This window comes from Clupea harengus, chromosome 21 (genome assembly GCF_900700415.2).
Source record: "Clupea harengus chromosome 21, Ch_v2.0.2, whole genome shotgun sequence".
Taxonomy (NCBI): domain Eukaryota; kingdom Metazoa; phylum Chordata; class Actinopteri; order Clupeiformes; family Clupeidae; genus Clupea; species Clupea harengus.
Window position 1 is genome coordinate 14,008,891 of NC_045172.1, and position 12,513 is coordinate 14,021,403.

The 12,513-nt window shown below is 43.1% G+C and overlaps 1 protein-coding gene across 4 annotated transcripts in view; it reads left to right on the forward strand.

Annotated features, from left to right (window-relative positions):
- itsn1 (intersectin 1 (SH3 domain protein)) overlaps positions 1–10,634 on the forward strand; it is a 50,964-nt gene extending 40,330 nt beyond the window's left edge. For all 4 annotated transcript variants that reach the window (XM_031558934.1, XM_031558935.2, XM_031558936.2 and 1 more), the window contains 11 exons: positions 822–943; positions 1,951–2,057; positions 2,433–2,616; positions 3,417–3,515; positions 3,861–4,028; positions 4,555–4,767; positions 5,252–5,373; positions 5,697–5,779; positions 7,531–7,614; positions 8,262–8,435; positions 10,290–10,634. In XM_031558934.1, the coding sequence (XP_031414794.1) occupies positions 822–943; positions 1,951–2,057; positions 2,433–2,616; positions 3,417–3,515; positions 3,861–4,028; positions 4,555–4,767; positions 5,252–5,373; positions 5,697–5,779; positions 7,531–7,614; positions 8,262–8,435; positions 10,290–10,438 (1,505 nt within the window). In that variant the 3' untranslated portion in view covers positions 10,439–10,634. The remainder of the gene's footprint in view (positions 1–821; positions 944–1,950; positions 2,058–2,432; positions 2,617–3,416; positions 3,516–3,860; positions 4,029–4,554; positions 4,768–5,251; positions 5,374–5,696; positions 5,780–7,530; positions 7,615–8,261; positions 8,436–10,289) is intronic.
- Positions 10,635–12,513: the final 1,879 nt, after the last annotated feature.

A 12,513-nucleotide genomic window follows, 5' to 3' on the forward strand; every position in this document is an offset into this window, starting at 1 on the left:
ACCTGATGTGTGCTGATATGATGTCTCCATGTCTAAGAATCTCATAGAATGTATGTCCAATGTCTCAGCAATGGCTCCTGGCAGAAATACAGTGTCTGGATACCAGGTAGCGGCCCTGTTACGCAAGGATGAGGGAGAGAGAACAGATGGAAAGAAAAAAGAGAGATCAGCATCGGGTAGGAAAAAAAACAGGGTTTGTGTGAAGGTAACCATCACACCGAGGTAGAACCACGCCAGAAGCGAGAACCAGACCAAAAGTGGACAGAGCAGGGTGAGGTACAGTAAGAAAGTACAGGTCAGGTGTAGAGCCACAGGGATACATTACAGAGAAACTACAGAACAAAACGTTTTAAGGAACGGTATTTTGTGTGTGTGTGTGCGTGCGTGCGTGCTTGCACTCATGAAAGATGGATGGTAGCATGTGTACTTTTAAAAGGACCACAAATAGGGTGTGTGTTCAGGGTTTGGGTGGGTAACAGAGTGTATCCATGTGTGTTGCCTGCTCAGTGTATATGTGTGTGTGAGAGACTCTAAATCTGAAACTGACCTTATATGTGTGTATCAGAGCTTACTGTGGAATTGTGTGTGTGTATCAGAGATTACTGTGAGATTGTGTGTGTGTGTGTGTAAGAGCTTACTGTGAGATTGTGTGTGTGTATCAGAGATTACTGTGAGATTGTTATGCAGTGAAAGGGAATGTTTGTGTGAGTGAGTTAAAATGCTGATCTTAGTGTGTGTGTGTGTGTGTGTGCGTACATGCGCGTGAATGATACCTGCTGACCTCTGTGTGTGTGTGTGTGTGTGTCCGTCCGTCCCTACAGGGTGTGCTGACCTGCATCTACTGGACATGCTGACACCCATGGAGCGCAAACGGCAGGGCTACATCCACGAGCTCATCGTCACTGAGGAGAACTACGTCAATGACCTGCAGCTGGTCACCGAGGTAACGGTCACTCACACACACACACTCAAGAACATATGGATGTGAGTGCTATATACCCTAATACACACATACACATGCAGTATGTTAAGTGCTGTAGACACAGATGCACACAGATCGCGCATTGAATGGGATCAAACCTCCTGAAGCAGCTCATGGTGCTCCAGAGGTTTCGTAACTTTCCTGTTTAATTGTTTGTGAGGATTTTTGGAGACAGATTGGGGGACAGTGAAAAGAAAACTCTAGGGCTCAAACGTATGATGGAAGTGCTCTTCGGTGCGGATCACAGCCTTTTTACAAAAAAATGCAATTGCATGTCCGATCGCATGATTTATTCATGAATATATAGGCTTTTGAACCTTAATCACATTCGAAAGAGGCCTAGTGTTTTTGGCTCAGTATTTCAGGCCTTTGAGGACGGATCAGAAAAACTCTAACTAATAACGGCCAAAAAAGATAAACATATAAATGCGTATTGTAATAAACACAGCCTTACCCAGCTGAGACATGCACTCCATGTTGGACCAGAAAGTTCTTAACCTCCTTATACATTTGCTGTGAAGTGCTGCATTGTTTTTTGGATACAATTTGAGAGGGCTGCTAGTGTTAAATAATAATAATAATAATTCATTTAATTTGTAATGCACTCTTCATTCAGAAGAATCTCAGAGTGCCAACATATTAGAAACTAACTATAATAATAAAATAAAAATTAGTTAACATAAGCATAATTGAAATTTTTTAACATAAGATTTAACACAAAATTTAAGATTCATAAGATTTAACACAAAAAGTTCCAAAAGTGCCCTTTGGTGGGGATCTCAACCTAGTCATTCCGTACCCTCCTGTAACTGACAGATTCTCACATTGAATAAGAAAAGGACAGGCAACCATATGGAAGTAACACGACCTCCTTGTTCTATGAGATTGATTCTTAAAATGAGCTTAGTGTTATGTGGGAGGACTAGAGAAGGATCATGTTTAACTGACCTGATCTGGCCAACCCACAGACCTTCCAGAAGCCTCTGCTGGAGTCGGAGTTGCTGACGGAGAAGGAGGTGGCCATGATCTTCGTAAACTGGAAGGAGCTGATCATGTGCAACATCAAACTGCTTAAGTATGTCGCGCACACACACACACACACACACACTCTCACTCACACACACTCTCTCACTCACTCTCACTCTCTCTCTCACACACACACACACTCACACTTTCTCTCTCTCACACACACACACACTCACACTTTCTCTCTCACACACACACACACACACACACACACACACACATTAGCACCCTTCCAAACATTAACTTCTTCTGTTCTCTCTCTCAATTTCTGCCCCCTCAACCTTTCCCAGGGCTCTGTGTGTGTGTCACACACACAAATCAAATCATGACTTCTGATTACACACACACACACACACACACTCTCTCCTGAACATTAGCACCCTTCCAAACATTAACTCCTTCTGTTCTCTCCCCTGTGCTCCAGGGCTCTGCGTGTGAGGAAGAAGATGTCGGGCGAGCGCATGCCAGTGAAGATGATCGGCGACATCCTGACGGCGCAGCTGCCCCACATGCAGCCGTACATCCGCTTCTGCAGTTGCCAGCTTAACGGCGCCACCCTCATCCAGCACCAGACCGACGAGGCGCCCGACTTCAAGGAGTTTGTCAAGGTAACCTCCTTCCAAGGTTAAGGAAATGCCTGCAAACGTAGTTCCCAGTAACACTTCACTTGAGTCTCCCCATGTTATGACCGTCCGTCATAAGACTGACACAACCATGTCATAAACATGTCATGGTAGATGTCATATTCTCGTCATCTAAGCACATGCAAGCAGTGTCCAGTGATGTTACGGTGAGATGTTACCTTTAAATAATAACTGATAATAATTTAATACATAATAATTTATTCTAAATAGTTGATGGTATGGAAGCTTAGCAGTACATAAAGTTCGTAGAATTGTTGTGGTGATTACTAATAATGGTAACATGGCACCATCATATCTTTGAACAGCAACTTTCATGATGACTACTGACCGCATTATAAGGTGTGGCTATTAAATAACGAGCCTGTTAGTACGAATATAACAAGTTTTCTTCATTACGATTGAATTACAGCATTAGTCTCATAATTTAATAGCCACGCCACGTACATAGTGTCTGTCATGTTATGTTTATGACTTGGCTGTGGCAGTCTAATGATGGTGAGTTTAGGTAAAGTGTAACTCAGCCGTAAGCCTGGCAGAGTTTTGTGAAGATGGGAGCAGGGTTCGGAGGAGGACCGCGATCTCACAGGATACTGTCTCACTGCTTTGGGAGGTCTTGCTATTGGGAAAGATAGACAACATAGTTTGGCATGTTTGCGCGACTTTGGGTATGTGTGCGTGCCCTTGGGTATGTATGAGTGCCCTTGGGTCTGAAGGTGTGATCTGAGCGTGTGCTGAGTGTCTGACACGTGGTCTGTGTTTGACAGAGGTTGGCTATGGACCCGCGGTGTAAAGGAATGCCCCTCTCCAGCTTCCTGCTGAAGCCCATGCAGAGGGTCACACGCTACCCCCTCATCATCAAGAACGTAAGTGACCACACACACACACACACACACACACACATTTGTTCCTCATCTCAATCATACACTCTGTCACAAATACAAACTCAACGTCATCAAAACCTTAAGACCTACATTTGTTATGTCTTCTCATACACCTATCAGTATGAGTAGTAAATTGTCAGATAAATGCAAAAAATTAGTAGATGCATGTATTAATATTAGCATGACAAGTAGATCATAACATCAAAACAACACTCAAAGTTAGCATTTTATTACAGTTCGAAAGGGTTGTGTATGTATGTGTCTTTACATTTACATATATGTGTGTGTGTGTGTGTGTGTGTGTGTGTGTGTGTGTGTGTGTGTCAGATTTTGGAGAACACGCCGGACAGCCACCCGGACCACAGCCATCTGCGTCAGGCGCTGGAGAAGGCGGAGGAGCTGTGCTCCCAGGTCAATGAGGGCGTCAGGGAGAAGGAGAACTCTGACCGGCTGGAGTGGATCCAGGCACACGTGCAGTGTGAGGGCCTCTCAGAGGTACACACACACACACACACACACACTTCATACATGCAGGAATAAACAGGCCTCTTACTCACACACACACACACACACACACACACACACACACACACACACACACACACACACACACACACCTCATACACCTCATATATGCAGGAATAAACAGGCCTCTTTCTCACACAAACACACACACACACACACACATCTTATACATAGGGAAAGAGAAAACACTCTTTCTCTCACTGTCTCACACACTCTGAATTATACATACCAAAATACACACACAGCTGATGAGGCCATACAAAGAAATGTAACGACTTGTCAGCTTACACCAATATCGTAACAGTGTTAATTATCGGATGACGTGTGTTATCAGCAAACGTTCGCGTTGTCATGTGAATCCATTATTAAACTGAAGTTATAGATTGTTTATCCATTAAACTCAGCATTTTGATTGTTTAACAGAATGGCCAATGTTTGACACTGTCCGATAACTGACATTGTACGCTACTTATTTTTCATCCCTTTCTCCCCCAAGCAACTGGTGTTCAATTCGGTGACCAACTGCCTGGGCCCACGCAAGTTCCTGCACAGCGGCAAGCTCTACAAGGCCAAGAGCAACAAGGAGCTGTACGGCTTCCTGTTCAACGACTTCCTCCTGCTCACCCAGATCATCAAGCCGCTGGGCTCGTCCGGCTCCGACAAGGTCTTCAGTGCCAAGTCTCACCTGCAGTACCGCATGTACAAGACTGTGAGTTCAGCCCCATCAGAGACGCACACCAGACTAGTAATGCATGATTCATTAAGTTCACTTGAGGTAATAGGTTTAAATGATTACGATAATGATAATAAATGTATTTATTTATTTATTTGTGAGGCAATAATCACCCCTGTCCAAGAAGTTATGCATGATTTATTAAGTTAAGAATGACTGACTGAATAAGTTAAGGTAATAATGATTTAATAACCTTAGTTAATAGGTTTAAATGATTATAAAGTTCAAATGTATTTATTTATTTATTTATGAGGCACTAATTTCACCTGTGCAAGAAGCTATGCATGATTTATTAAGTTAAGAATGACTGTATAAGTTAAGGTAATAATGATTTATTAACTTAACTTTAAATGACTTATTAAGTTAGAATAATTTGCTGCTAAATAGCTGCTAGGGCCTGCCTCACTTCTCTGAGTCCTCCAATGCCCTTCGACCCCTGACCCGTCTCTGACCCCTGTAGCCCATCTTCCTGAATGAGGTTCTGGTGAAACTCCCCACGGATCCTTCCGGAGATGAGCCCTTGTTTCACATCTCGCACATTGACCGTGTCTACACCATACGAGCCGAGAGCATCAACGAGAGGTAGCGCACACACAGGCACTGATGCTCACTCTCTCTTTCTTTCTCTTTGTCTCTCACACACACATACACAGACAAAAAAAAACACCTGTTTTCACATCTTCAACATTCATTTCGAATTTACCACAATTACTACAATTTAACCATTTTACCATACAGCATATTACACATACATCTCTCTCTGTCTCTGACACACACACACACACACACACACACACACACACACACACACACACACACACACACACAGAAACCCTTGTATCCTTTTGTGCATACACACAAACACACTCTCAACACTCTCCCCCCGTCTCTGTGTTTTGCTGCAGGACTGCATGGGTACAGAAGATTAAGGCAGCCTCTGAGCTCTTCATTGAGACAGAGAAGAAGAAGCGGGAGAAGGCCTACCTAGGTATGCCACACACACACACACACACACACACACACACACAACAAACATAAAGCATTTATATACAGTGGGAAAAATAAGTATTTGAACCCCTGCCGATTTCGCAAGTTTGGACACTTGCAAAGAAATGTGTGATCTATAATTGTAATGGTAGGTGTATTTTAACAGTGAGAAATAGAATATCAACAAACAAATCCAGAAAACTGCATTTTATAACATTTATGACTTTATTTGTATTTGATGCAGAAAATAAGTATTTGAACCCCCAAGCAAACAGCAAGAATTCTGGCTCCCAATGACCAGTTATGTGCCCAAGAAGCACACAGATTAGTCCTCATTAGGCCTAACAAGGTACACCTGATCTCAACTGGTGACGTGTATAAAAGAAACCTGTCCAAAGAATCATACTTCACACCTTCAACCTCACCACCATGGGCAAGACCAAAGAGTTGACCAAGGACGTCAGAGATAAGATTGTAGACCTGCACAAGGCTGGAATGGGTTACAAAACCATCGGCAAGCAGCTTGGTGAGAAGTAGACAACTATTGGTGCGATTATTTGGTAATGGAAGCAACACCAAACAACTGTCAATCGCTCTAGGTCTGGGGCTCCATGCAAGATATCCCCTCGTGCGGTATCGGTGATCATCCGAAAGGTGCAGAATAACCCCAGAACTACACAGGGGGAGCTTGTGAATGATCTCAAAGCAGCTGGGACCACAGTCACCAAGAAAACCATTGGCAACACACTACGCCGTAATGGTTTGAAGTACTGCAGCACTCGCAAGGTCCCCCTGCTCAAGGAAGCACATGTACAGGGCCGTCTGAAGTTTGCCAATGAACACTTAAATGATTCTAAGGAGGATTGGGAGACAGGATGTGGTCAGATGAGACCAAAATCAAGCTCTTTGGCATCAACTCGACTTGCCGTGTTTGGAGGGGGAAGAATGCTGAATATGACACCATCCCCACCGTCAAGCATGGAGGTGGAAACATTATGCTTTGGGGCTGTTTCTCTGCCAAGGGTACAGGACGACTCCACTGCATCGAGGGGACTATGGATGGGGCCATGTAACGTGGAATATTGGGCTTGAACCTCATTCCCTCATTCCCTCCCATTGAAAACGCAACCTTAAGGATTTGGAGAAGATCTGCAAAGAGGAGTGGACCAAAATCCCTCCTGAGATGTGTGTAAACCTGGTGACCAACTACAAGAAAAGTCTGACGTCTGTGCTTGCCAACAAGGGTTATTCCACCAAGTACTAAGTCATGTTTTGCTAGGATTTCAAATACTTATTTTCTGCATCAAATGCAAATTAAGTCATAAATGTTATAAAATGCAGTTTTCTGGATTTTTTTGTTGATATTCTGTTTCTCACTGTTAAAATACACCTACTATTACAATTATAGATCACACATTTCTTTGCAAGTGGTCAAACTTGCGAAATCGGCAGGGGTTCAAATACTTATTTTCCCCACTGTATTATATCTATTTCATGTGTTAAGTGTCTTTCCTGTAGTCATAGTGCTGCACAGTGTTTATACTGTATGTTCTTGCTGTGTGTGTGTGTGTGTGTGTGTGTGTGTGTGTGTGTGTGTGTTTGTGTGGTTATAGATATTTCTTCTTTATGTCTTGCTAAATCTTGTGTTTGTATGTCTCTCTCTCTCTTTCTCTCTCTCTCTCTCTCTCTCTGTGTGTCTGTGTCTGTGTCTGTGTGTGTGTGTTCTAACTGCTTTGTCGTCCTCTGCTGCAGTGCGTTCCCAGAGAGCCACAGGCATCGGCAGACTAATGGTCAACATCGTCGAAGGCATCGAGCTCAAGCCCTGTCGTTCCCATGGTAACTAACCCATCATGCTGCGTCATGTCCTTTCTCTCTAACATTGTGTACGACTCTGAGGTGAAAACACCAACTGCTCAAAAGTTCAGGATGATGCCCGTGGCCCTGTAACAAAGATGTTATTGTGTTATTGGCACTCTGAGCTTCTTTTAAATTAAAAGTTTGTTACAAATAGAATGCATTATTATTATTATTATTGTGCAGTGGTTCCACTAGTTCTCCTGTGCTCCTTGTTTTATACATGTGTTACATTTATAAATCTTAACACCCCAAACACGTTCAACACTCTCACACTTACTGTGCATTTCTTCTATCTGCTTGCTGTGTGCTTTCTCAGATTAGCTAGAATTTGTTTAGCTTAGTAACTTTGTACTTATCTTGTCTTAAAAGGTCTCCAAACGTACTGAATCTTTGCTGAATGAATGCAGTATGCATCTAAATGCATAATACATAAATGCTCTTCAGTTATCAGTGGTTTTGGATAAAGGTGTTCAATTGTAAATTTGAAAATGTAAAGATGGCTAAGTGATCATATCTCTCTCTCTCTCTCTCTCTGTGTGTGTGTGTGTGTGTGTGTGTGTGTGTGTGTGTGTGTGTGTGTGTGTGTGTGTGTGTGTGTGTGTGTGTGTGTGTGTGTGTGTGTGCAGGGAAGAGTAACCCTTACTGTGAAGTGACGATGGGCTCCCAGTGCCACATCACTAAGACGCTGCAGGACACTCTGAATCCCAAGTGGAACTCTAACTGCCAGTTCTTCATCAAAGACCTGGAGCAGGATGTGCTGTGTGTCACCGTCTTCGAGAGGGACCAGTTCTCCCCTGACGGTGAGAAGCTCACACAAACACCTAAACACATACTCACACTCACACAAACACCTACATACAGTGCCCTCCACAATTATTGGCACCCCTAGTGAATATGAGCAAAACAGGCTATAAAAAAATATGTCTTTGCTGTTTATCCTCTTGGTCTTTCACTCAAAATATTCACAAAAATCTTGCCTTTTCATTGAAGTAAAACTATTGAAAGAAAAAAAAACTGTTGACATTTAAATAAATATTTTTCCCCAAAACATGTGTGCCACAATTATTGGCACCCCTTAATTTAATGTTTTGTGCAGCCTCCCTTTGCCAAGATAATAGCTCTGAGTCTTCTCCTATAATGTGTGATGAGGTTGGTGAACACATGGCACGGGATCTGAGACCATTCCTACATACAGTATCTCTCCAGATCCTTCAGATTCTTAGGTCAACGCTTGTATACTCGGCTTCAGCTCTTCCGACAGATTTTCTATGGGGTTTAGGTCGGGGGACTGTGATGGCCATGGCAAAACCTTTATTCCGTGGTCGGTGAACAATTTTTGTGTTGATTTTGAGGTGTGCTTCGGATCATTGTCCTGCTGGAAGGTCCAACCACGGCCCATTTTAAGCTTCCTAGAGGGGGCTGTTAGGTTTTCATTTAATATCTGCTGGTATTTGATGGAGTTCATGATACCATGTCTCCTAACAAGATGTCGAGGGCCTTTGGAAGCAAAACAGCCCCACAACATCAAAGATCCGCCACCATACTTCACATTGGGTATGGGGGTCTCTTCTGTATGGCTATCTTTCTGTCTACGCCAAACCCACCTTTGATGTTTGTTGCCAAAAAGCTTTATTTTGGTCTCATCTGACCATATAACTCGGTCCCATTGAAAGTCTGACTTACATTTGGCAAACTGTAGGCTCTTTAGTTTGTTGTTGATTGACAGCAGAGGCTTTTTTCTGGCAACCCTCCAAAACAATTTGTGGTGATGGAGGTGGCGTCTGATGGTAGTTCTGGAGAGTTTCTGAACCCAAGACTCAATTTACCTCTGCAATTCTCCAGCTGTGATCCTTGGAGATTCTTTTGCCAGTCGAACCATCCTCCTCACGGTGCGTGGGGTCAATTTACAGATAGGTCCTCTTCCAGGCTGATTCTTAACATCTCCTGTCGCTTTAAAACTACTTAATTATTTCCATGATAGTGGAAATGGGTATTTTCAACTCTTTAGAGATTTACTTGTGTCCATTTCTTGATTTGTGCAGCTCCACAACTTTCCGTCGCACATTGTCACTGTGTTCTTGGGTCTTTCCCATAGTGATGAATGACTAATGGAATTTGGCCTGTGTCACCTCATATTTGTTCGCCAGTGGAACAGGAAGTCATGGTTGACCTCTTAAGAGTTCCTTATCAAACAGGTGAACTTAAAAATGTAAAACATGACTGGAAATATACTTCAGTTAGATTTTAATTATAAGATTTTTCTAGGGGTGCCAATAATTGTGGCACACATGTTTTGGGGAAAAATATTTATTTAATGTCAACAGTTTTTTTTTCTTTCAATAATTTTGCTTCAATGAAAAGGTAAGATTTTTGTGAATATTTTGAGTGAAAGACCAAGAGGATAAACAGCAAAGACATATTTTTTATAGCCTGTTTTGCTCATATTCACTAGGGGTGCCAATAATTGTGGAGGGCACTGTACATACACACACCTACATACATACACACAATTGTAAATCCATAAAACTCCCAAACAACCACATACACAAGTGTTATACGTACACACACACCCACCCTAAATCTGTCTGATCTACTGAGATTCTCTCTCCCCACGTTCTGACTCTGTCTCTCATCTGCTCTCCCCCTCTCCCCAGACTTCCTGGGCAGGACGGAGATCCGGCTGGCGGACATTAAGAAGGACCAGGGCTCCAAGGGGCCCATTACCAAACGGCTGCTGCTGCACGAAGTCCCCACGGGCGAGATCGTGGTGCGGCTCGACCTGCAGCTCTTTGATGAAACCTGAGCACTCCCACACCTCTCAATCACACACACACACACACACACACAAACATAAAAACACATACATGGCCCTCTCCTCCCGCCCTTGGTGTTTTGAAGCCTAGCACCCTGCTGTGACAATCCCACCTGCCCTGCTCCCTATACACACACACTCCATACTCCTGTGTGTGTGTGTGTGTGTGTGTGTGTGTGTGTGTGTGTGTGTGTGTGTGTGTGTGTGTGTGTGTGTGTGTGTGTGTGTGTGTGCGCGCGCGTGTGTGTTTATTGATGTGTGGAAGAAAGTGTGTGTGTGTGTTTGTGCGTGTGTCTGTGTAAAAGCTGTAACAGTCTTCATCAGTGATCTATTTTTATGAACAATTTTATGTTTTTAAGTCATGGCCATGCTTCGTCAGTATGACACCTGCTACACACACGGAAGATGCAAGATGGAGGACGAGTGTTGAGAACTGCAGTCGGCTGACGCACAGTGGACTGGTGGCTGGAGAGGAAGTCAGACTCTAGTGTTTATCAGCTTCTTCTCTCGCTCTGATGCAGCCATTATCTTCTCAGTGGGTTCACAAAAAAAGTCAACTGTTGGTTAATGTGGGCCTAAATGTGGGAACGATGACAGCATCATTTTAATTAGACATTTCCAGGCCAGGCCAAATGACTCCTGAAGGTGAAGCTTCGAGGGGGGGTCCTAGGGGGGCACTGGGTGTGTAGCCAAGTACATGTTTGTTCTTAAACAGGCTTCTGGGCTACAATTTTGAAGCTTTGTCTCCAGACTGGGAACACTCATCACGACTGTACTGTAATCTACCACAGATACTGCTGTCGATGCGTGTATGTTTAGGAGTGGAAAAAACTCAGAACACATCCATCTGTGAGGCACGTGCCAGTATCATGAGGAAGATTGGCTTTACAATCAGGTGTTCAATCCTCCAGTCTCAGCTGCTATGTGGGTAGCCATCTCTTTTTCCCCTGTTTCAGAATCATGGTCAGAGGGACACAACCAACAAGGGACCAGACAGAGATTATGTGAAGAAATGCTGGAGACCTGCATCTAAGATTTTTTTTTAATGATTTTGGTGTGAAGGCATTTGCACCTTCGGTGACCTAGACAGTCAGCATTAACGCTGCCTTTAGTGCCACAATGTTAACTCTCGCAGGGCCATCAGCACGGTAACCCCCTAATGTCGAAAGAAGTCCAGGACAAAACAGAATCACAAACAAACAAACAAACAAACAAAAAGTCTCATTCCAGTCCACAGGTAAACAGTGTGTGCCATGTCAGATATACTACAAAGGGTGTTGAAATGTATGCAAATAACCTGTTGAGAAAGTGTTCCCTGATTTAGCTCAAGAGATGGTCAGATGTCTTAATTCTTAGTGATCTCAGATTCACCAAGATTTTATTTAATTTTTATTTATAAAATATTTATTTGATTGGTGCAGGTTTGATACCAGGTAACGTATGTGAATGTAAACAGAGTGGTGGTGGAGATTTGTAGAGATGGGAGGTACTCGACTGAAGTTATTTCGGTACATGAAGACCAAGCCTGTGTGTGTTACCTCAGGCAAGTAACGTTAATTTTTCAGTTTGGCGAGCAAAACTGTAGCAATATGTGAAGCCTCGTTTAAGGGAAGAGTGTGGAGCACACACACAAAAACACTCCATTCTGCAGCATTCCAAGAAGTCTCCTTCTAATTTTAAACTGAACCTTTACACACTCCTGAAGCTGTCGATTTGGCCAAGAGTCTTAAAGTAAGAGTTAGCGTAAAGTATGAGCTAGCATTGCATATGAGAGGAGAACCATGATCTTGGTCCCCAGAATAGCAGGGACCTGGGATTGTAAGAAGTGTGTGATGCCTAACTTTGGTGCCCTCTACTTTTCATTGTATTCAGTCAACCAGTTGGAAACATACTGTATATTTGCTAGTGTTTTTTTGTTGTTATTTTTGTTTAATTGTTCCCCCCCCCCTACATTTCGAAAAGGTAACTATTTAATATAGAGTGCTATATTTATGATGGGTATGAATGACATTGGTCATTATTGTGGAGGACCACTTTTGTAAAAGTGCATTTTTGTTTTAAAGGAT